General features: G+C 38.9%; 1 protein-coding gene across 1 annotated transcript in view; it reads right to left on the reverse strand.

The window, feature by feature from the left end:
* TBC1D4 (TBC1 domain family member 4) overlaps positions 1-25,582 on the reverse strand; it is a 175,579-nt gene that overhangs the window by 53,409 nt on the left and 96,588 nt on the right. The window contains 4 exon segments of the mRNA XM_055336019.1: positions 324-456; positions 6,265-6,369; positions 10,794-10,883; positions 12,271-12,861. Coding sequence (XP_055191994.1) covers positions 324-456; positions 6,265-6,369; positions 10,794-10,883; positions 12,271-12,861 — 919 coding nt within the window.

Raw genomic sequence — 25,582 nt, forward strand, 5'->3', positions numbered from 1 at the left:
TGCCTCTCTTCACCCATTCGACAAATATTTGGTCAGTTCCCACCAAGTACAGAGCAGTCTGAAGAACTGTGGGAAATACAACTCCCTTCCTTGAGTCTGCCTTCAAAAAAATAAATTAAAAATTAAAAAGAGAAATAAAGAGGAAGGAAAAAGCCAAGTGCCTCAGAGACACTGAGAACACAAATGTGACCAGACCTGAGAAATGATTCTCCAAGCTCTGGTTTCACCTGGAAACAAAGACCCATTCACTGACAGTAATGACTTTCTCACTTCCCAGATGCCAAAGCAAACTCCTCCTCCGCCCTCACCAAGTTCTACTGTACCTTCAATCCTTTCACAGAGCTTATGCAAAGAGTGCATAGGGCAGGCCTCGCACAGCTTAATCTGGGTCTTGGCACTCTGCAGGGCAGCTGCGGTGCTGAAGGCTTGTTTCAGAGTCAGCATTACCTCATCAACCTACAAGAAGAAATAAAACTTAGGTCTCTAATAAATGTTTGCCTTCATAGTAAGACATTAAAAGCCCAACAGAAATATGGAGACTTTGCCGACACTAACTAAATAATAAATAATGGAATTTGACGACTACAGAGCTAGTAGAGAGAAAATATGAAGTGTAAAGTTAAACCTTCACTTATACTATCATTGAAAGCTGGATAAAGTAAGACCATTTTCATGTGTCTAACAAAGATTACTTGAATGCTATTTTTAGATCCCTCTGAGTGCTATACCGCCACTGACAGTTTAACTGACAATCAGATCTTTGTTTCATTAAGTAGTATATCATATTTCTTTGGAAGTTCTGTGTGCAATATATAGAAAGCAACAAAATAGGTTTCATGTTTACTTTTGGTAATAGGTATCCTATTGACTTTATCCTTCTGGATCATTTTTAGTGTAAAAATAAATAAAGCATGGGTTTCAGCAAAGTCATGGGAAAGGAGTTCAATTGAAATAATGTTGAGGGAAGTCTGTGAAGGTTACTGGTATTCCCTCTACATCTGCTCATTTATTATCATTTTGCTTCTGATTTGTGATAATAAGTTGTGACATCATATTGTGGAGCACTTAGGTCTCACCATTAGGTCAGCAGTTTGAAAATTACCATGTGGTTTCTCCTAGCCTTTCCAATGACTCAATCAAGAAGTGTGAATCTAGCAGTCTCATTTCCTGGTTGCTTCTTTGGGGTCAACTATCAGCTCATCCTCCTGCACTGCTAAACTGACTTCAGGCCATGTCTCTGTGATGAAGTCATCAATGTAAGTTGTGGTTTTCCCAGACACTGGAGAACTGAGATCAAAGTCTCAAACCGCCATAGAGAGCTGTGGAGGACCCAGGGCCTCACTCAAGCTAGCTTTGGTAGTGAATACCACTTTTTAAAGTCTTTGCTTTCCCCCTTTCAGCCTGCTTTAAGAATGAGCTATTATTTAAAGGATTTAATCTAGTGCTCGCTTCGGCAGCACATGTACTAAAAGGATTTAATCTACTTCTGCATTTGAGTGTATAAAGAACCTGAAATGAAACTTTATTCTTCTAATATTATTATAAGGAGAGATCAAACACTAAGCACCAGCCAGTCATTAATTCAGTGATGTTTTACTGTGTGTTATCAAGTTTTTAAAAGGCTGATGAATAATTTCACATTGTTCCATAAATAAAAATGAGTTATTCATAAAGTCTGTTCTTTTTACTATAATTAAAAAATAAAGATTTCTAGTTCTTGAAAATAAAAGTACAAGTCTAATTTTAATGCCTTTGCAGCTTTATTTCATTTGCCTTGTTATGTGTGTATTCAAAAACAATTTCAATTACTTATGCACATGTTTATTTCTATGTTCTTGTTTCTCATTTGTTAAAGGCACTAAAAGGATGAGTTATCTGCTTAGCTTTCATATGGTTTCATTATTTGATTTTAGTAATATTATCTTATAAAGACCTCCAATGGAAATATTGAATTTTCATGTTTTCTTCTCTATTTCTAGATGAAACAAGAGGCCATTTCAATGGTATCTAATATGTGGCTACTAATTTCTTCCAGACACAAATATTATTAAAATATTTATTTGACTTCTAAAATTATAAATGTTTTGTGCAAACAGAAGAAGAGTTTTCTTAGCATTGCCATCAGGCAAAATTAAATTTCCAGTGAAAAGTATGAGGTGGGACAAGGAAAGCCAACTTCTAATATTAAAGGTGAAAATCCATAATGAAGATAATGCTCATAAACATTTATGCGCCAAATTTAGGTATTTTATGGCACTTAGGAATAAGTCTATCAATCACAGAATATGTAAGGACTTCACAGGATTACCTAGTTTAATTCCCAGGAAAATGTAAACTATTAAACCCTACACGAATTCTGGGTCTTGGGAGCCTGAGTTTTTTTTCCTTTCCTTTTTTTTTTCGCACCTTTCCTGATACTATTGTCTGCATCTGTGGGGTTTTACTTTTTGTCTATCAGTAGCAATTTCCATTTTTTCCCATATCTTTTGAAACAATTTTGGAGAGTGTAAAAATTTTGTTTTCCACAAATCTCAAGGGTTGATTAAACAAGATGAAGCCAACCACCTACAGCTATTTTACAAAGGAAGGAAGGAAGGCATACTGAGCATCTAAACTTGGAGTGTAACTCCCCAGGACCCTTGAACACACTACACTGTTTATCAATTCACAGCAACTATGACAAAGACAAAAAAGAAAATGCTGGTTATGTATTCTTTTTGCTCAGAGAAGATAAGTCAGCATGTGTAGTTTTGTAGTACTTTGTCTTACACAAAGTAAGATGTTGACATCTTACAAGATGATGACAACTGCCATGCCACATCAATCATAACGCTGCTTAAACTATAATATTTAATTAACTGTTCTTGTTTTGTTCTATATGTCATCTGCTTGAACCATATTCTTTTATACAGGAAATCATATCTAATTTTTCTTCTAGCTTGCAATTCTGATGCCCCACTATTCAATTAAGATGCTTACTAAAAAAAAAACTAGAATCAACAAGTTTTTTTTTTTTAGTATTTTACTTATTCATGAGAGATACAGAAGAGAGAGACAGAGACAGAGACATTGGCAAAGCAAGAAGCAGGCTCCCCACAAGGAGCCCAATGTAGGATTAGATCCCAGACCCCGGGATCATACCCTGAGCCCAAGGCAGACACCCAACTGCTGAGCGTCCCTAGAATCAAGAAGTTTTGAAAGATTCTAGCAAAGTCCTGTTATTCCTAAAAGTGCCAAAATGGAGATTCTGATACAGCTTCGATGTAAAAGGAAGACATTCTCAGCCACACTGGGCTGTTGCCTTAGTCACAGAGCTTCTTAAGGTGGAAAATACAGCACATTTCCAGAACTTCTACTCTGACTCTGTTTCACAAAGTTATTTTACATGTATGGCGGGGGGGGGACCCAACCTACAAACAAAACAAAACCTCTAAGAAGCTGAGAATAAGAAACTTTTATGCAGGGGTATCTGAGTGGCTCAGTGATTAAGCATCTGCCTTTGGCTCAGATTATGGTCCTCGGGTCCTGGGATCAAGTCCTACATCAGGCTCCCTACAGGGAGCCTGCTTCTCCCCCTCTGTCTATGTCTCTGCCTCTGTGTCTTTCATGAATAAATAAATAAAATCTTAAAAATAAAAAAAGGTTTTATGTGATCTTCCTCTTAGTGCAGGTTATACAGTAATGAAATAAACCAGCACCTAGACAATGATTGCCTTAGTTAAGAGTATTGCACTCACTCACTCAAAATACACACTTAAGAAACAGTGGGGTGCAGGGATATGACAAGAATAAGAATGGTCCTGACCTTGTGGTATTAGTAATCTAGTGAACTGGAATGCTATGTAAATAAGAGTGGGATTGATAGGAATTTTTGGAGACTTATGAACAATATGGGGCGAGAGCACTGACAACAAAGCAACTAAAAGAAGTCAATTCCCACCAAAAAGAAAAATTCATCCAAAAAGGCTTCACCAGGATGTATACAAAAACAAAATAGAAAAGAAGGGGATTCAAGTCACAGTAAAGCAAGAGCAGACCTGCCTCACATCCAAAGAGGCAGGAGAAAATAGAATGTGAAAAATGGGTAATGAAAACACGGCATAATCTCCTTTGTTTTGCAGCAGGGTAGACCATGAAACCCAATGGCCACCTTCTCTGCCTAACAATGTAAAAGTGTGAGCCCTGGCTTTGGCCTCCTCTGACACAGCAGACTCCTCACTCTGTACAACCAACAGTGATCTCAGAACTTTAGCTGTACTTATGTGAGCCCCAGCCACTCATATAAATCCTTGATCCCATGTGTCCCCTGCATGAACCATTTGCTGCTTCAGTAGCAAACCAAACGAAAGCTACATCACACCATCACACCAGCCTCTGCTTTCTGGCCCAGAGACCAGCTAAAGAGATGGGACAGTCTGTGGGAGGACACAGTCATGAAAAGGAGAGGTATTCTGGTGGGGACCAGAGAAGGAGAAAGGTCCTTCTGCCATGCCAGACAATCTAGACTTTGTCTCTTAACAAGGAGGCATTAACTGGTTCCTGGAAATTTTGTGAGAAACATCATATGGCTTTAGCATGATGACAGATTAAGCTAGTGGCAGGGAGACTAGTTAGGACACTAGTGTGATAGTCTAAGCAAGGAAGGTGAATGCCCAGAATCAGGCAGAGGGGAAAGAATGAGAAATGGATAAGAAACCTTTCTATCTTTATGTTAACAGGATTTGGCAAATAACTGGATATATAGAAGGTGAAGGAGAATGTGTTATGATTTCTAAACTGGGAAGCTGGGAAAATGGAGATGCCAAAATAAAACATGGAATAAAAAACAGGTTTTGGAAAGTTAGAAGAATCAGGAATCCAGAATGTGGAAGAACCAGCCTTAGCGAGGAAGAGGGAAGAAAGAAGGGAGTGAGGGGTGAGCGGGCAGCAGGGCAGCAGATTCTCCAGACATTATTTTCTTCCTACGTTTTACTTGGTTGGCACTTTCCAGTGATGCATTGCTGCTTCTCTTTGGCTTTCTCTCTCTCCCTGCAGGTGCTCACCTGCTCTCAGGCCTTCAACTACCATTTACATAGTGGCAACTCTCAAATTCCTATCTTGAATCCTGAACTGTGCCTATTATACCATGGTCACCTGGATCTCAACATGTGGATTTATCCTAGGTATGGTTAATTATCTAGCATGAGAATGAAATGCAAATGGAACTCTCTTGAGTAAGAAACTGTTAGTGATGGGAGTGCTATAATCCCCAGAGAAACAAATTGAGGTCCAGAGGGTCCCAGGCAGAAAGTGCTTTTGTACCATTTCACTCTCATTTCTTCATTATTCCTATACCTCAGTATTCCTTCCACACGGTGACTATGGAAGGCCAGAGTTGAGCAGAAATGACAGCAATATGCACCAAAGAAGTGAGAAGAATGCTGCCTGGCTTGTTGTCTATGTCTAAGTGGTGTGTGTTTCCCCAGGAGAAATGCTTACAGGAGGGTTATATGTCTAAGAAAATATTTTTCTTCAAGCTATGGTGATAGACGTAAGGGTTTGTGTTAAAATGGTTAGGAGACATATTACAAATGGAAGAAAAACTAATAAATTTTAAGGAAAAATATCAAAATATGTTTTGTCATTCACATGCTTTTCTAAATTTGCCTTAAATTTTTCTTTAACTCCAACTGCTGCCATAAAGGGGCAGGTGGAGGGAGTGGAGGGAGGGTGTTCTAAAGAAGAATCAACTTTCACATTCCAAAGAGAGAAAATGAAAGCAAAAACAAGACCATTAAAAAATAAAGTTTTTAAAAAATGAGAACAGTGCCTAATGAAATAAAGAAAGAAAACAAAATCTTTCTCTGCTCTGCTGATGTAAACATTACCTCCTCTGAGATGTTATAATAATTCCGAGAATAAGAGATCAGTAATCTTCCTTATTATCTGACATGAGCAATGGAAAAAATAACAGCTCTTCTCCTATCATTAGTCTTTTCCTACCTTTTAAAAATAGTCCTGATAACATGACTGGATTTATTAAACTCAAGAAAGTATCTGGGCTTAAAAATTACCATGACAAAAAAAAATAAAAAATAATAAAAATTACCATGACAATTTGTTTTTGTTTTTCTACTGCTGCTTTAATTAACAGAAACCAGTTTCTAGATGCCCTCTTCTTTTTCCACTGGTGGCAGTTCTGTGAGGCTTGGGTTCATAAGAGACAAGTCTCCTGTCAGCCGGATGTGTGGGCAGGAGCATGCAGACAAGAATCATACCACTTACCAGAGATTCGCTGGCACACTGGAACACATAACAGATATAAAGGCTCAGTCCAGGCTCTGGTGACTCCCGACAGATAAAGCCAAAATGATCCACATGCTTTATACCCTACAAGGGGAAAAGAAGTGCAGTCTTTACTAATTAACACTATGAAAACTGGCATGAGTTCTATGCTTTCACACTTCCATGAATTTGTCTTTCTCAGCCCAGTGATAGGGGACATAATGGCATAGGAAATGTATGCAGTGATCTTTTGACACATAAAATAAAGCGAAAGAGGAATTCACATTGTTTTGGTTCAGACACTCTTGCACACTGTGACTCTGGGCCACAGGAAAAAAAAAAGATGATGACATGATTCATTGTCTCCTGTAATAAAATTACTACTTAGTATTTGCAAGTAATGGAGTTTTCAATTTATTAGTCTTCTTAGAACAAGCAGTCCGATGGTTTATCATAAACTGCTTTCTTGTCTATATGAAGCTAAGAATCAGAAAAACTACAACTAACCATGCTTTAATTAAATGGCATGCAATTCCCTAAAGTATGCATTCAACATACTAGAGTCTCTGTCCATATATAGACATGTAAGGAGCCACAGCTGTTAGAAAACCAATACAATGGAGATATTACTGCAGGTGTCAACTATCCAAATTTACAAACCACTATACTTCCCAAACCCACACAAAATAAGCTCAGCTATACTTAATAAAATATTCTGAATCATTTGTGAACTTCAGCCAGGCTGAATACATACATAGCAATTAGTACGCACACCTTGTTATTTTAATAGCAAACATAATACTTTAGAAAGCAGGGTATACAAGAAATGTACAGTTGTCCTGAAGTAACCTAAATCCCAGTGAAAAGAAAGTAGGCTTTGGATTCTGACAGATTTGTGCTTCATTCTTAGTTCAACCCACCTGCAGGGTATGAGACATTGTGCTAGGCTTCTAGTAACGATCTTTGAGGCTCCATTTCTCATTAGAAAAGAGTAGTAATGGCACCCATCTCAGCAATTTTTGAAATGTACAGCTAAGAATTCCCTATTATAGTTACTGGCACATAACTTTGATAAATGGTAACCACTTTTCTGGCAGTATTCAGTGGATATGGATCCATTGAATGGTATCAATCCAATGGATACGAATAAAGGAAATCCATTTCAACCAAAAGAAAAAAGTAAGGAGGGGTGAGGTTACCATTCATGAGCTGGAAGTTAGCTCCATCTGGTACAACTCCTTAGTGACAACAAAATATCTTTCACTAGCTTATAGTACTAAATGGGAAAAACTTATAGGACCTCACTAACTCAGGGAGTCTTTGAGCAGTGGCAATGTTTCCAGGAAAGAAAACCACTCCCTATTCCTCAAGCTTGTCATGGACACAGTCCTATAGATTTTGTGGAAAGAACTGTTTGTAGGGGTGCATGTGTTAAAAAGCAGGTCTGTTGCTGAATTTGACGCAAGTCTATCAGTTCAAGTCTGTGGAAAGAAGTAATAAGAGCAGGGCTATTCAGTGAGGAGCAGAGGTTAACTAAACAATTATTCTGATCAAAGGCCTTTGCACAAATGTGTAAGTCTTTTTCTGAACCAGAAGGTTGGGATATAAAGCTTGCTTTTTCTTTTTATTTCAAGTTTTTATTTAAATTCTGGTTAGTTAAAATAAATGGTAAAATTGGTTTCAGGTGTAGAATTCAGTGATTCATCACTTACATACAACACCCAGTGCTCATCACAAGTGCCTTCCTTAATACCCCTCACCCATTTAGCCAAGCCCCCACCACCCACCTCCCCTTCCAGCAGCACTCAGTTTGTTCTCTATTATTAAGAGTCTCTTATGGTTTGCTTCTCTGTGTCTTTCTTCCCCCTTCTCCTATGTTCATCTGTATTGTTTCTTAAATTCTACATATGAGTGAAATCATACAGTATTTGTGTTTCTCTGATTCACTTATTTAGCTTAGCAAAATACACTCTAGCTCCATCCACATCATTGCAAATGGCCAGATTTCATTCTTTTTGATGGCTGAGTAATATTCCAGTGTGTGTGTGTGTGTGTGCGTGCGCGCACACTCGCGCACACCACAGCTTCTTTATCCATTCTCCAGCCAATGGACATTTGGGTTCTTTCCATAATTTGGCTACTGTTGATAATGCTGCTATAAACATTGGAGTGCATGTGCCCTTTCACACCTGTACTTTTGTACCCTTTGGGTAAATACCTCGAAGTGCAATTGCTGGTGACAAGTAGCTCTATTTTTAACTTTTGAGGATCCTCCATACTGTTTTCCAGAGTGGCTGTACCAGTTTGCATTTGCACCAACAGTGCAAGAGGTTCCCCTTTCTCCACATCCTCACTTTATTTTTTATTTTTATTTTTTTAGATTTTATTTATTCATTCATGAGAGACACAGAGAGAGAGGCAGAGACATAAGCAGAAGGAGAAGCAGGCTCCCCATGAGGAGCCCAATTGGGACTTGCTCCTAGGACTCCACGATCATGCCCCGAGCCGAAGGCAGATGCTCAACCACTGAGCCACCCAGGCATACCCCCACATCCTCACTTTAAAAAAAGAGAGGACAGGGGGATCCCTGGGTGGCTCAGCGGTTTGGCACCTGCCTTTGGCCCAGGGCGCGATCCTGGAGACCCGGGATCAAGTCCCATGTCGAGCTCCCAGCATGGAGCCTGCTTCTCCCTCCTATGTCTCTGCCTCTTTCTCTCTCTCTGTGCGTCTATCATAAATAAAAATAAGTAAATAAATCTTAAAAAAAAAAGAGAGAGGACAAAGCAAAAATCATTTTTGAACCAGTTTTATATATTTGGTTTGGTTGGTTCTTTTTTCCCCCCTCTATTTTCCCCTCCTCTGGATGTTCAATGAGCATTACTGTTTTCTTACTGGAGACTTGAGGAATGTATGGGTGAGAGGCACAAGTTTTTAGGATAACTCTCGTTCTGAGCAGCAGGAACTACACTGGACAGTACGCCACTTTATCCTCTGTACTTGCCACAAAGTCCCACACGCAGAAATGTTTATTCAACATTTACTGAACATCTAAGTACTAAGCTCTATCTTAACATTTTATTCTGATGCCCTACAGAATGAGACACCATGAAATAAGACACCTGCCCTCACAAAACTGATCCTGCAGGGACTCCCCAGTAAACAGGTAATTACACAAAGACTTAATAACTACTTTCTCAGTTCAAGTGAATATAATCTTTCTACCCAATTTTTGGTATTTTAAACCAGAATTTAGAAAATTGCCATTTTTCATTCCTATAATTAGACACTGCTACTCTCTCAGTTATTTCAGTAAAAAGTTTTTATCTTCATGCCATAATTTTAGGTCACCAGTAACAAAACATTAAAATATTAGAAGTGTGGGACACCTGGGTGGCTCAGCAGTTGAGCATCAACCTTCAGTTCAGGTCGTGATCCTGGGCTCCAGGATCGAGTCCTGCATCGAGCTCCTTGAGGGGAGCCTGCTTCTTCCTCTGCCTATGTCTCTGACTCTCTTTATGTGTCTCTCATGAATAAATAAAATCTTTAAATGAATAAATAAAATATTAGAAGTGAAACAGCACTAGCAGAGCCCAAGGCAAATAATTAACAAGAGGTACAAAAGTTTATCATTTTTGAAAGGCAGAACATCTGAATATTAAACCCACAGCTACACTAATTCTGAAATTTAAAAATAAATAGGTAGTCTTGATTTTTCAACGTTAAAATACAAAAGTGGGCCTTGGCAAGACCTGAGTCCCTAGAGGTGCATCTAAGTCATCCTGCTGGGAAAGAAGTTAACTCCTCTCTATTCCAGAGACCTCCACAGATGTATCCTTGCATTCTTCACCTTCCTATATTTAGATCTAGATACTCACTCAACTCCAGTATCTTCGAAAACTGTTTCTGTGTTTACAATACATTTAGGTGGCTTCAACTTTGTGATAGACATCCTAAATTATTACTGTGGGACTTAGGACACTGTTTTATGCCTCTATGGCCTTGTACACGTTTAACTGTATCAGTTATTTCAAAGGGTTCAAAAACAATTTATGATTTAAAAATACACAAAATGACAAAAATACACCAAAACTTTCTTTTCAAACTTTGGCCTTTACATGAAAAGAAGTGGAAAGTGCTAGTTCTCCTTTTACTATCTACTACGATAATATGACTCAGTGACACCCACAAGTCCCACTGCCCAAAACTCTGAAAAACACTAGCTGTGGAGGTATTTTCAAAAGAACTCACCACCACAAAAATTCCACCTGAGGATGAAATTTGATGAAGTGACATTATGAGGAGAAAGGGGTGATAAAAATGAGAACCAACTACTATGATACAGAGGGACGTGGACAGAATTTTGTTTGTAGTAGAGACACAAACACAGGAGCACTCTTATTTAAGACAAATCCACTTAAAAATTAAAATTTAAAAAAAAAACAGTAAAATTTGAGTTTAAGTCTAGTTGTTTTGTGGTTAATTTAAAAACAAGATTTAAGTTGGTTTTGCCAAATATATGACATACGTACCTGAGAACAAGAAGAGATATCTTTAAAATTCTTCTCAAGCACAACTGATTTAGTGTCTGGACTGATAAGGTTAATCTCAAACCGTCCAACCTTAAAAATAAAAACATGCCAGTTAATTTCAACTCACGAGGACCTAACATCTTACTTTACGATGACATATGTAACTAGTGATACAGATTCAATCCAATCAGTATTTCAACTGCAAATATCAGCTCCCTCAACATATTTCCTCCTTTTGTCTACAAATCATGAAAATTAAGTTGGTCTTAATTTATAAGATAAAAGAAACCATTTTTTTTCATTAAAAATGATTGTCTTTTTAAAAACATGCAACCGTTCTTCACTTCATGATTTCTAAAAACATGAATTATTTAACCATGATTTATAATCATACAAATCATATAATCATTTTGTTGACCAAGTGGTCAACAAAAAGATAATATCTGCAGCTGAGCAGATTAGTTAAAATGTATGAAAATCGCCAACCAAAGAAATTAACATCAATAACTGTGGCTAAGAAAATGAATAAATCTGATAGTCCCAAAAAGAGAGGAAGCTCAGTCAACATATCACCCAAAAAAAGACTGTGGATACTTTCATTACATGGCTAGAGTTATCAAAAGCAAAACAGGACAAAACAAAAGAACCCATGAACTTCTGATAAGCAAGTATTACACACTGGGACTGTTTACCAAGGTACGCTGTGGAATTTCCTACTCAAGGGAGAAGAGTTGCTCTTTTATTTTTTTCAAGAAAACTCACATCTTACAAGCTTAACCTTGTCAGGAGGACTTAACCTCTCCAGGGCACTGTTTTGACTCAAGTTCTTTTAGGTGGAACTTGACATTTCCTATATCCTGTAGAAATTCAAAAACTACCTTTTAATTAAGGTGTATCTTTTACACCCATAATACAGCTTGCACATTACTTTAGCAACGAATCCAGGAAGTTGTCAGACCCACGGCGTTTCTTTAACTCTCCTTTTTTGTGTAACATCATCTGAAAATACACCTGTGAGTCTCTAGGCTTTTCCTTCTCTACGGAAAACTCCCCCCTTCGCCTCCAGGCCTATCACACTTGCCCAAATTCACATCTTTAAATCCTCTGTAAGACACAGCATCTACTTAAGAATCAACCTAAGGCAAATGCTGGTGATATGAAGGGTAAGCTGTTGAATTGCTTCTTCCTCCCTCTCTCCATGCCCTGCTCCCTCACTTCCTAAAATCCATATTCCACGTCGGCCTCTGAGCCCTACCCCACTTTCCTCTGCTCCTCTGTCCACCTGCTCTCCCTGCTTGCAGGATGGAGCGGAAGCTGCGTGGGCCGCTGCGGAGTGCGGAATGGGGCGGGGCCTGCTGCCCCTGCGCGCTGAGGCCCCGCCCACGCCGGCGCCCGCCCGCCCGCCCCGCCACGCCCCGCCCCGCCCCGCCCCGCCAGCGCCCCGCCAGCGCCCCGCCAGCGCCCCGCCCGGCAGCACCTGGAACAGCATCGTCCTGTTCTTCTCAGAATCCGAGGGCTGCACGTGACTCGGGGCGCTGGCGTGTCTCCTCCGCGGCTGCGGTTTTTGGCTGTTCTCGTGAACTTTCCTTTGCAAGACTCCGGTAACGCTGCTGCACCGAGACCGGAACTCCTGCTGCTGTTCATCAAGGCCGGAATCTTCCAGGATGCGCTCGGGGAAGCCCCCCCGAGAGCTGGGCAGCCCCGGCAGGCTGGCCGCGGCTGCTGGGGCAGGCCGGGCGTCGGGGAGGCCGTCCCCTTCCTCGGGCAGGACGTCGGCGGCCGCGCCGGGCCCCGGGGCCTCGAAGACCGCCGGGTCGGCGCCCGCCTCCGAGCCGCGCTGCTCGCCCTGCAGCCTCAGGCGCTGCTGCTCGTGCAGGCTGAACTGCTCGATGCAGTCGTCGATGAGGCTCGACGGCGCCTTCTTGTGGGTCACCGTCACCTTCCCGCAGTACAGGACTTCGAACTTCTGGGAGTTGTAAAAGGCATCCTCGTTGTCTTTGCTGGCTTTGGCATCCTCTTTCATGGCAGCTTTAGATAGCTGCCTTATGCTGCTGATAACATCAGGAACCTGGAAAGGAATTTAAAATCCGCGTTTCAGTTGGATATTTAGGGACAATTTATGTTTACCCAGAATTGTTCCTATCACATGCAATGCATTCCCATCCTACATGGTAACACATAAAAAGTAATAGTCGGACCCTGTATAGGATAACGGGTAAAATTAAATTACACTGTCAGACACAAATAAAGGTAAAATAAAAAATTTAATGTCAGTATTATACTTTCCCATTTTTTTAAGTCAATTTGTTTATACTATTTCCCATCATCAGCTTTAACTTTTTTTTTAAGATTTTATTTATTTATGCATGGGAGACAGGGAGAGAGAGAGATAGAGAGAGGGGCAGAGACTCAGGCAGAGGGAGAAGCAGGCTCCATGCAGGGAGCCCGACGTGGGACTCGATCCTGGGTCTCCTGGGCTGAAGGCGGCACTAAACCGCCGAGCCACAGGGCTGCTCTACTTTTCCGTTTTAAATGCATTGGCTTCCCAAAAACAAAACTGTGAGACCAAACAGGCCACTGCCAACTTTTATTTTTTTTTTTTATTTATTTATGATAGTCACAGAGAGAGAGAGAGAGAGAGAGAGAGGCAGAGACACAGGCAGAGGGAGAAGTAGGCTCCATGCACCGGGAGCCCGACGTGGGATTCCCAAAGCAAAACTGTGAGACCAAACAGGCCACTGCCAACTTTTATTTTTTTTTAATTTATTTATGATAGTCACAGAGAGAGAGAGAGAGAGAGAGAGAGGCAGAGACACAGGCAGAGAGAGAAGCAGGCTCCATGCACCGGGAGCCCGACGTGGGATTCGATCCCGGGTCTCCAGGATCGCGCCCTGGGCCAAAGGCAGGTGCCAAACCGCTGCGCCACCCAGGGATCCCCACTGTCAACTTTTAATAAATCATAATATATCCTTTAAGTACTTTGGAAAGTTATTACGAAGGGTCAGAGGTTTAAAAAGTAAGATTGAAAAAGTACACACTAACACATATTAACTGGACATGAAAAAAAATAAATGCAAAAAATAAATAAAAGTTATTATAAGTCTCTGCTGAAAGAAACCAAAGTTTCAACAATGAGGATAAAATAAACTTTCTGGATGAAGAGATTAAGATCCAGACACTCATCAATATTAGCCATCAGAAAAAATGCAAATTAAAACCACAGTAAGATAACATTACACACACCTATTAGAATGGCTAACATCAAAAAGACAAAGTGCCTGCTGGGATGTGGAGCAACTGGAACTCTCATACATTGTATGCAGAGATGTAAAATGGCAAAACTGTTTTAGAAAATCTTTTGGGAGTTTCTCAGGAGGTAAACATAGACCTATCTCGGGACCCAGTAACCCCACTCTTAGAGATTTGCTAACAGCCCTGAAAATATGCCCACACAAAAGCTTGTCCACAAATATTCATAGAAGCCTTAGTCCCAACCAATCGTGATGTTCATCACATGAACACTCACTAAGCATCAGGGAAATGTAAATCAAAACCAGAATGAGATATATCATCTTACCAAGTGGTTATCATCAAAAAAGACCAAAGATAAGCACTGGCAATGATGTGGAGGAAGAGAATCTCCACGTTGTTTTAGTGGGAACATAAACTGAGGCAGTTAAAATGGCAAACAGTATGGGGATTCCTCAAGATAAAAACAGAACCATCATATGATCCAGTAATTCTACTTCTGGGTATATAACCAAAGGAAACAAAATAACTTTCTCAAAGAATATATCTGTACCCCCATATTCACTACAACATTATTAACAATAGCCAAGACATACAAACCACCTCAGGGTCTATCCATAATGAATAAATATAATACACAGATATAAATATAAGTGTATAAATGGAATATTATTTCGCCATAAAATAGGAATCCTGCCATTTGCAACAATACGAATGGACCTCAAGAGCATCATGCTAATTAAAATACGCTAGACAGAGAAATAGAAATACTGGGTGACCTCAATTATATGTGGCATTTTTAAAAACTGAACTCATAGATAAGGAAAATAGATTGGTGGTTGCCAGGAGCAAAGGAGGTGATGGAGGTGCTGGAATAGTCAAAAGGTACAAACTTCAAGGTAAGTTCTGGGATATCACATACAGCATGGTGATTATTACTAGTAATACTACATTATATATTTGAAAGTTGCTAATCAAGTAGATCTTAAAAGCTCGACTTTTAAGAAAAGAAAAAACAAACCTGCAACTATGTGAGGTGAATGATGCTAAACTGATTATGGCAATCATTTCCCAATATATACATGTATCAAGTCATTATATTATCCGCCTTGACCTAATACAACCCTGAATGTCAATTAAATCTCAATAAAACTGAAAAAAACAAAAGCAAACAGATAAAATGTGGTACAGTCATATAACAGAATACAAATCATCTCTTACTTGTTTACCCACTAATCTTTTAACCAGTGTCCGTCCCTTGCCCCCTTCAATCTACTCTCAAAAGCCAGAGGATCCTTTTTAAACTGAAGTTAGAATCCTTCTGAAACAAATGCCATGTTACTCACCTGTAAATCCTCCAAGCTGTCTATTTCATTAAGAATAAAAGACAAGATCCTTACAATGCCCTAAGGGCCCATGCCATCTGCATATGACATACGTATATTAAATATGCCCTGTGGCTACATGTCTTCCATGACCTCTAATCAACCTTTTCAGCTTTTCATCTTAACCGCATTCACTATGACCTTACTCCTAAACTCCCCCTCACACAGTTGAAGCCAAACAGACCTTTTAGCTATTCCCAGAACATGCCCCCTCCCCACTCCTCCCTCAAGAGCTCTGAGCTCCATGCTCCTCTCCCAGTTCACTGCATGGCTCACTCCCTCATTTCATTAAATCCATGCTCTAATGCCACCCTGTGAGAAAGCACCTGCCCCCCCCACCCCAAAACACACACATACACTGACACAGCCAGCAATCCCTGGGTTTTTTTCCCCCTACTTCTCTATAGTAACATCCTTTTAACATCCTGTATAATTTATTTGCCAGAATGCAGACCGTAGAAGGGCAGTGATTTCTGGCTTTTCTGGTTTTTTTTTTTTTTTTTTTTTCCATTTTTTCCCTCATATCCCAGAACCTAAAATGCTTTCTGGTACAAAGTACATGCTTATGTTGGCCAAAGGAAAAAAAAAAAAGAAGAAGAAGAAGAAGAAGGAAACTGGGGGGAGGGTAGTTTTTATCTTTGGAAAAGAAGATTATTTTATATTCAGGGTTGTTTTACATTTAGACACATATCTTCAAATCTTCTAGCACCAATTCTGAAACCAGAACTTCTCTTTGACGTAATTATTTGGGATACAATGCCAGAACACTCACAGTTCAAAATCATAAGGATTTCAGCTTGCTGGTCAAATACTTCCTATGAAAGAATCAAGTCCAAATGCTATAGTTTCAATGACTACCCTAAACACCTGACCTGACTCAGGAAAGAAGTCAGGTGTTTTGTACTAACACATGACCAGCAACCTTAACCCTCTGTCATTTTCTTTTTGCCTTAGTATCTTACCAGGGCCAAAGCTAAGGAGAGTGAGCTAGATACTCAACCCTACAAAAAGCAAAATGATTCTAGTGGCTGCTAGGCAAAACTTTAAGATAGTTGGATGCTTTCTTCCTTGTTAACCATATTTCAGGAAATACTTTTCATCTAATTTTGCAAGCCAAGTGTTCATAAATTTCCAAAATGTCTTTGTAAAGTACAGAAGAAATATTATCTGTAAGATTTTTTTGGACCTGCAGGATTTTGATCTTGCTACAAATATGTAAACTATTTTTAGAGTTATATTCTACGATTGAGACTACAAATAAAGTTAATTCAAACTAAGGTGCCTCAATTCTTCTGTATTACACATTTATACCCTTTCTCTTCCATTAAATTGAGAGCTCTCATATGTGAAGAACTGATTAGGGGCTGCATTTCTATAGTCTTACTGACACTTCTTTGCAACCACAGGCAAAGGCTCAGAATCTAAATGTAATTCAGTTAATGACCCAGTTTATATAAGCAAAGCTTATCATCTTGACTAAACTGAATTGGAACTTCATCTTCCCATAATCTGAGTTCTTGACTGTGCCATAATACCCTCCCCCTCAGGTCATGACCAACAACAGGTTTCAATGACCCGGGATGCAGAGGCTCCACGTGACCTATCAACAGCCAGCTCTGTTTTTGCTTATCATTACACAGAAAACACACATTAAACATTGTACAGCCCCTGCCAACACACTCAGAGCCCACACCAGGAGAGAGACACTGATAAAGGTCAGTAAAATGTCCATAGTGGGAAAATGACTTATTAGAGAAATATGAAAACCTATGAGGCATTTAATGTGAAGGGTCAATCAGAAGCAGCACAAGAGAAATACATAGCCCAGTCCTTGCACATACTCCTGATATTTTGGGGAAACAACATTCTCTTCTAGGACAGCATTTACTGATATATTTATATGTACATTTTTATGTTTTTGAATGACTTTAATTCTTCATATGTATCATATCTTTCAACATCTTTTTCCCCGTCTACTATTGTACTGTAAACTCTTAACAGGAAGACTAAGTGGTGGTGATTTTGTTCTTTCTAGAGCTCTTCCATGTGACTGCTAGTAAAGTATTCCATGCTCAGAATAAACTGAGTAACTACTGTCAGGAAACTGAAGTATAAATAGTAGTGAACAACTTCCTAGAATCCTGATAAAAGTTCTCTAGGATTTATATAGGTTTAGTAAATTCCTTTTGCTAACTCGAGATCTGGCACTCCCAAAAATAGAAAGCCATAACTTCTCACTCTGCTTAGTGCTCACTCAAGTGGGAAGTGAACGTACATGTCAAGAATGTCTCCAGTGCCATAGAGCACCTCAAACTACATGCTCCAGGTGTATAATCTAGTTATTCATACTCTAGCTACGAAGAGTTCCATTGCTCAGAATCTGACTATGTCACATGGAACCTGATGAGGATTTAATGCCAACTAAAGGCAAGGTTTTTATTCTATAGCATGTAATCTTTAACACAAAACAACAATAACGAAAAAGACTCTACACAACAGGGCCTGAGAGATTTGTATTCTATCCCCAGCTCTGCCAGGAATTTGTGCTATTCCGCATCCTAGTGTTTCCTCACCAGTGAAAGAGGGCAGGGGGGCTAGATAGATAGTCAATAAGACCTGATCCAGATCCACATTTCTGTGAGCTTATTTTTGCACCAATGTCAATACAGGAGCAAGGAGATGAAAATTTACTCTACTGTTAAACCAGAAATAGCATAAGTCATTGAAATTATTCATTTTCATTAATACACAATAGTCAATTCAACAAACAATAAATCAACAGGGCTTTTTTCAAATGTCTCATAATATTAAGGAAAAGCACAGTGCCACCTTAAGCCAGTATGTTGTTGTTACACCTTCAGTGACCTCACAAAAGAATTCAGATTCAAATATCAAAAATCAGACAACAGCAATTCCTCATTCTAGAGGGGAAAAAAATTGCCACTAGATCCCTGGATGTCATGCTGTGGTTTCTCATTAATTATCATAATTAGTTATCACACTCCAAGAAATCCAGGGGTATTATAAAAATTACACTCTACCGGACTTCAAAAGAAAACAAATTCTAAAAGAACCACAATGGATGTTTAAAGGTCTAAGCAAACACTGGAGAAAAATCTGAGTTGTAAAAAGCACTAGGGAAAGATACCTTTGGTCAGGAAGCAGGTTGAAAGTCGTTCTCCAAGAGCACTAAATATGCCAACCTGATGCAGTCCTCAATAATTAGCCTTTTGTCACTCTTAAGAAGTTCTTTTCCTTTTTAAATAAGCCAGCAGTAATTCCGCTGTATTTGTTAACGTCCACGTTATCACTATGCAGCCAATTATAAAAGTTCCCAGGAATAACCGTTATTGCTTCAAAAGTAAAGTATTTCCTGTCTCTGCAATCAGGAAACACACTGATTGTTCAGGACTAAAGAGCAGAAGTTTTAGCTCTCTTTAGAAAGAAACATTTTAAGTTTGATAACCATTGTCTTTTTTTATGCTGCTTAAATAATCACAAGTGTCTAAGGCTTATTAACTATGAAGTCAAGAAAAGATTATAGTATGAAGTCTTTTCCACACAAAAAAAGTGAACAGATGAACTTCAGTAAATGTTTAAAAATGGATACAAATATGAATATGAAAATAAGCTTAAAACATGAAGCAAAAACAATAACTGGATAAATTCTTTTACAATCAGTATGAGCTTAACTGCTTGATTCATTATTAATCATTTTATAATAATTCTAGTAGGCACAGAAAAATTTAGACAAGTACAAAAATGAGAGGGAAAGTATTTTTTTAAAGTTAAGAAAAAATACTAGCAAGCATTTCAAGTAAACTGAAAAAGCTACCTAATGAGAAGAATTAACAATTTAAACTAGTCTCAGTTCAAGAGAGACAATATGAAAAGAAATACATTTGCTTTGAAAGTAATACATGCCTTTAGGAGGAGGGCAGATTTCCCTTCTAAGTACGTTTTACTTAAACTAATAAGGGGCACCTGGCTGGCTCAGTGGGAAGGACATGCCACTCTTGACCTCAGAGTCATGAGTTCAAGGCCGACATTGGATGTAGACATTACTCAAATAAATAAAAATTTAGAGGATCCCTGGGTGGCTCAGTGGTTTAGTGCCTGCCTTGGGCCCAGGGTGTGATCCTGGAGACCCGGGATCGAGTCCCACATCAGGCTCCCTTACATGCAGCCTGCTTCTCCCTCTGCCTGTGTCTCTGCCTCTCTCTCTTTCTCTCTCTGTCTTTCATGAATAAATAAATAAAATCTTTTAAAAATTTTTTTAAAAGATCACTCTGCATTTTGAAAAAAAAAAAACATTTTGGTCATTTAATGTTATAATTTCTATTTGGCTTTCAAAATCTCCTCTTCAGTGAAAAGTAATCAGAAGGTATGTCTGAGCCATGAAATCCTTCACTTCTGTTAAAGAAAGGCTACCCATTACCAGATGGCACAGAAGGTTTTTCCAGCCCCCAGTTATTTGGAAGCACAGTCTATGTCGTCATTTTTAAGGTGATGCTGTCTGATAATCTTTTTTTTTTCTTTTTCTTTTTTTTAATAAATTAATTTTTATTGGTGTTCAATTTACCAACATACAGAATAACACCCAGTGCTCATCCCATCAAGTGTCCCCTCAGTGCCCGTCACCCATTCACCACCACCCCCCCGCCCTCCTCCCCTTCCACCACCCCTAGTTCGTTTCCCAGAGTTAGGAGTCTTTATGTTCTGTCTCCCTTTCTGATATTTCCCACACATTTCTTCTCCCTTCCCTTATATTCCCTTTCACTATTATTCATATTCCCCAAATGAATGAGAACATACACTGTTTGTCCTTCTCCGATTGATTTACTTCACTCAGCGCTGTCTGATAATCTCAATAAGAAGACTGATTTTTAAAAACCATCTTAACTTTTAACTGAAAGTACTGCAGATAATTCTTTGTATCTGGTTAAAAATATAAATAATAATTTATATTTTAAGGGAAATTTTGCACAGTAAAAAGAGGTCTGATTATCACTAGGTCTAGATTCAGAATCACTAAAGTAATGCAGAATTTTGCAATCACATCATTTTCACACTAAAGGTGCCCTAATGAAATCACCAATCCCCACTATCTTATTTTATAGATATGAAAACAAACTTCACATCAAAAGTTACACCAATGAAGAAAAACAGGATGAGATTACAGAATGGAGACTATTTAGAGCCAAAGAAAGCAGAGTATAACCTGACTTAACCCTACAGTCATCCCAGTTGGTTTCTGAGCCACACAGGCTTGAGTCTCAAGACAGTTTCCTCTCAGACCAACTTTACTCTTTAGATATTTTCAGCCACTTTGCTCCAAACTCATTTCTGGCTCAGCTCCTCTTTAACTGAGGTTTCTTGGTAGCTTCTAGTTAGCTCAAGTATCAGAGAGGGAAGTTCTTAAAGTCCTTCTGCTAAGTTCTCCCCTCCCATTCTGTCTCACTGCTCCTGTCACTGAATACTGTTGCTGGAAGATAGGACTTGTGCATTTATGACTGTTTCAAATTTACAAGTGTTCTCAATAGTTGAGTTTGGTGCTGGAGAGAAATGGCATGACAAGACAAAAGATGGGGTAGGGGATAAGAATTTAGATGGCAAAGGACCAACAAGAGCAGTTCTTTTCAAATTCCGTTTCGAGGGATGTCTGGGCGGCTCAGTGGTTGAGCATTTGCCTTTGGCTCAGGTCATGATCCCCGGGTCCTGGGATCGAGTCCTGCATCAGGCTCCCCACGAGGAGCCTGCTTCTCCCTCTGCCTATGTCTTTGTCTCTATGTCTCTCATGAATAAATAAATAAAATCTTTAAAAAAAAATCCCTTTCTGGGTGTTATTCTGTATGTTGGCAAATTGAACACCAATAAAAAATAAATTTATTATTAAAAAAATTCCCTTTCAAAAAAGTAAAATCATTATTATAAAAAGTGGATTTGTCCCTAGTGTGGTATATTAGAAAAGTATATGACGTGATGTGAGAGGCCTGAGTTGACAGCCCCATTCCAGTATCTATTATTATCTGTGGTAAAAACACTGCACATTTTTCCCAGTCTCTAGTTTTTCATTCATCAAATAGGAATCACACTGTTAATTTCAGAGACAAGGTGGGAAAATTAAATTAAGCGTGTAAATGTGCCTGACGCAGTGTTGGAACAGTGAAAACATTCTATAATGTTTAATTAAATCTACAGTGTAAGCAGGATTTATACTGTAAAGAGATGGAGGAAGTGAGGAGCCACTGACAAATAAAATATATCTATACTGCCTTCATAAAAATTAAATTGCAGTGCGGGGGGGAGGATATAATAAATAAGTAAAATATAAAGGATTCTAGATAGTAAAATTGCCAAGGAGAAAAATGGTGCAGGGAAGGAGGGTAAAAAATTTGGAGGGGGTGGCATAATAGCTGCAATTTTAGAGAAAGAACTCTCATGGAATATTTGAGTAAAAACCTAAAGTCAGCAAGGAGGTGAGCCATACAGATATTTAGGGGAGGAACATTCCAGGCAGACAGGATACCAAGAACAAAGGCCCCGAAGCAGAAACTTGTCTGGCGTATTCAGGGACCAGAGAGGAGCCAGTGTGGCTGGATGTGAGGGAGATTATCAAAGAGGCCGCTGTGGGGACCAGGAGGCATGTCAATCACACAGGGCCCTGGAAGGACTTTGGCTTTTACTCTTGGTGAGAGACAATGCCCCTGTAGGGTGCTGAGTTAGATACTTAAAGGCCCCCATTGCCTGTTGTGTGAAGAAGAGATGGCAAGGGTAAGGAGCAGGAGCCACTGCCCCCAACCAGGAGGAGCTAACAGGGGCTCACAGAGGAGTTACAGCAAGGAAGCTGTGAGAAACTGAAGGTTTCTGAATATAATTTTAAAGACACAGTCAAGATGACCTGCTGATGGTTCTAATGTGGCATGCAAGAGAAGGAAAGGAGGCACGGGTGAACTTAATGGGTTTTGGCCAGAGGAACCAGAAAAATAGAGCGGCGGTAAAATAGGCTGTGAGGAGGGGAGGCTTCAGAGAGCAGGGGCTTAGTTTTAGACACATTAATTCTGAGAAGCTTATAGGTATCTAAGGGGAGATATATACATGGATATATATGTCTAGAGCTCAGGGAAGAGGAGAAAGCACAGAAAGAAAAATTGGAAGGCATTAATATATGGATGGTATTCAAAGCCTTGAGATGAGTTTATAGGAGAGTAGGTATGATGACAGAGAGAGGCATAGAGAGCCAGGCAAAGAGAATGTCTTTAAAGACAAAGCCCTGAGGCACCCATGTTTACAGTCCAGGAAATGCAGAGATGTGAGTAAAGGAAAATACAAGACCCAGGGACAAAAGCAGGTGAATATGATATTCTGAAGCCAAGTAATAAAGGTTTCCAAGAAGGAAGGATGGAGTAAGTAACATGAGAGGACAAGGTGACTTTGACAATAAAAGTGTTAGTGGGGACTTAGAGCAAAGTCCTTACAGGAGTAGGCTCCAAAGAAAATTCTGGGAACAATATCCAAAACAAGAGGTCCAGGAAGCCTATTAGGGTGGCAGCTGTAGGTACAAGTGAATCAAAAGAGGCTTCTCTCCTAGATGTAAGAAATGACAGACTCAATAGAAAATATCCAATGGTAAAGGGGAAATTGATGATCTGAAGGAAGAAGGCAATATTGCCGGAAATATCCTTAAGTAGGCAAGAGGAAGCAGCATCTAGAGCACACTGGAAGAGTCTGAACTGACCCACGGACATTGACAGTTAACCTGAAAGGGAAAGGCAAAATATAAAAATACAGACACAGGAAGATGGAATGGAGGGCATAGAGAATTTCTCCTCTAACTCCTTTAATTTCCTAAGTAAAATAAAAAACATGACCATCAGCTGAGGTGAGGATGGGCAAGAAGATAAACACAGTATGGAACACTGAACAATGCAATTCAAAGCTGACTATAGGCAAAATTGTGAGGTGAAATGATCTTTAGACCTCTTAAGCTAGCCTTTTTTATGCTCTGACGATGTTGAATGTGACCCCTAAAACCCCTCATGGGAAAATGTGCATTTTAATCTAAGGTTGAACTTGAGAACACATGGACCACGTGAAATTCAGGAATGAGCCAGCAATTAGGAGAGATTTTGTGCTCTAAATGAAATCATGTAGGTAAACTGCTTTTTCTGCCTAGGATGAGATTCAAAGCTATCCTATATAAGTAATATTTATATAAGAATACATTTTGGGGTGGGGGCACCTGGTTGGCTCAATCAGTTAAGTGTCTGCCTTCATCTCAGGTCATGATCCCAGGATCCAGGGATGGTGCCTTACTTGCATTGTCCAGCTCCATGCTCAGTGGGGAGTCTGCTTCTCCCTCTCCCTCTGCTGCTCCTCCCCACTTCCCAAGTGCATGTGTGGGCTCTCTCTTTCTCATTCTCCCTCTCAAATAAATAAATAAAATCTTAAAAAAAAAAAAGAATACATTTTGGAAAAAGTTTGCATACATTTAAGCAAAAAAGAAATACAATTCTCTACCTTACCAAATAAGAGGTACACAGTTGGATTATAAAGTATTTGTATTGCTTATAAAAAATAATTCCATATTTCTTTTATTGGATATGGATATTTATATAAATATTACCAAAAAGATAAAATAAGCAAAGTCATTAACACAAGAAAGTTAAGTTGGTCTTCTATTTCTTAACTGTAATAACATAGAAGAGGGGCATCTGAGAAGCACCCCTGAAATGAAGTTATTTATTTTTTTAAGCTGGCACTATGAGACCCACAGTTTCAAATGCAGCATAGCCCTTTACTGAACCACAGATCACTTTCAATGTGAGATCAACCTGTTACCTGCTTATTCAACTGGATATCTTCTAGTCATCAAACTAGTCCTATTATTTACTTCATGCTCACATTTTTTTAGGTATACAGTTCAAAACTGATAAACCTCTAGCCAGCCTATCTAAAAAAAAGAGAGGACACAAATTATTATCAGATATAAAAGAAGGGACATCACTACAGATCCCATGGAAATTAAAAGGATAATAAAAGAATATTATGAATCACCTCAGTCTCAAACATTTGATATCTTAAATAGGCCAAATCTGGACAAAACTCATACAAGAAGAAATAGGTGTTCTAACTAGGTCTATTTCTATTAAAGAAATTATATCAATGATTAATAATTTTCCAAACCACTGATCTTCAAGCCCTGAATTCTATAAAACATTTAGGAAAGAAATTATACCAATCCTGCACAATCTCTTTCAGAGGGAAGAAACAGAGAAAATTCTTCTAGCATTAACCTAATACCAAAACTAGACAAAGATGTTACAAGAAAAAAAGAACTATAGACCAATATATCTCATGAACATAGCTGTAAAAATTCTTAACAAAATACTAGCAAATGAAATCCAAAAATGTATAAAAATAATTATACACCAAGACCATGTGGGATTTGCCTAAAGTATGCAAGACTAGTTCAACATTTGAAAATCAATTAATGCAATCCATCATATCAACCAACTAAAAAAGGAAAATCACTTGATCATATTAACATGCAGAAAAGGCACTTGACAAAATCCAACACCTATTCATTATAAAAAAAAAAAAACCTCTCAGCAAACTAGCAACAGAGGGAAACTTTCTCACTTGATAAGGTTTTTTTCTACAAAAAAACTAAAGCTAACTTCATAGATAATGGTGAATATCTCAAAACATTCCTACTAAGATCAAGTATAAGGCAAGGATGTCCCCCCCTTACCACTCCTCTTTTTAATGTCATACTCGAAGTCCTTGCCAATGCAATAGGCAAGAAAAAGAAACAAAAGGTATAAATTTGGGGCAGGAAGAAATAAAACTGTCCTTGACCTCAGTAGACATAACTGTCAATGTAGAAAATCTGAAAGAATCAGAGACAGAACAAAGTAAAACAACAATAAAAAAAAACCTCACTCTCCCAGAATAAGTAATTACAGCAAAGTTACAGGATATAAGGTTAATATACAAAAGTCATTTGCTTTCCTATAAGCTAGGAATGAAGAAGGGAATTTGAAATTAAAAGCAAAATACTATCTACATTAGCACCCTCCAAATTAAACACTTAGGTATAAATCTAACAAGATATGTGTAAAGTTTATATGAGAAAAACTACAAAACTCTGAT

The sequence above is a fragment of the Nyctereutes procyonoides genome, unplaced genomic scaffold (assembly GCF_905146905.1).
Source record: "Nyctereutes procyonoides isolate TBG_1078 unplaced genomic scaffold, NYPRO_anot_genome, whole genome shotgun sequence".
Taxonomy (NCBI): domain Eukaryota; kingdom Metazoa; phylum Chordata; class Mammalia; order Carnivora; family Canidae; genus Nyctereutes; species Nyctereutes procyonoides.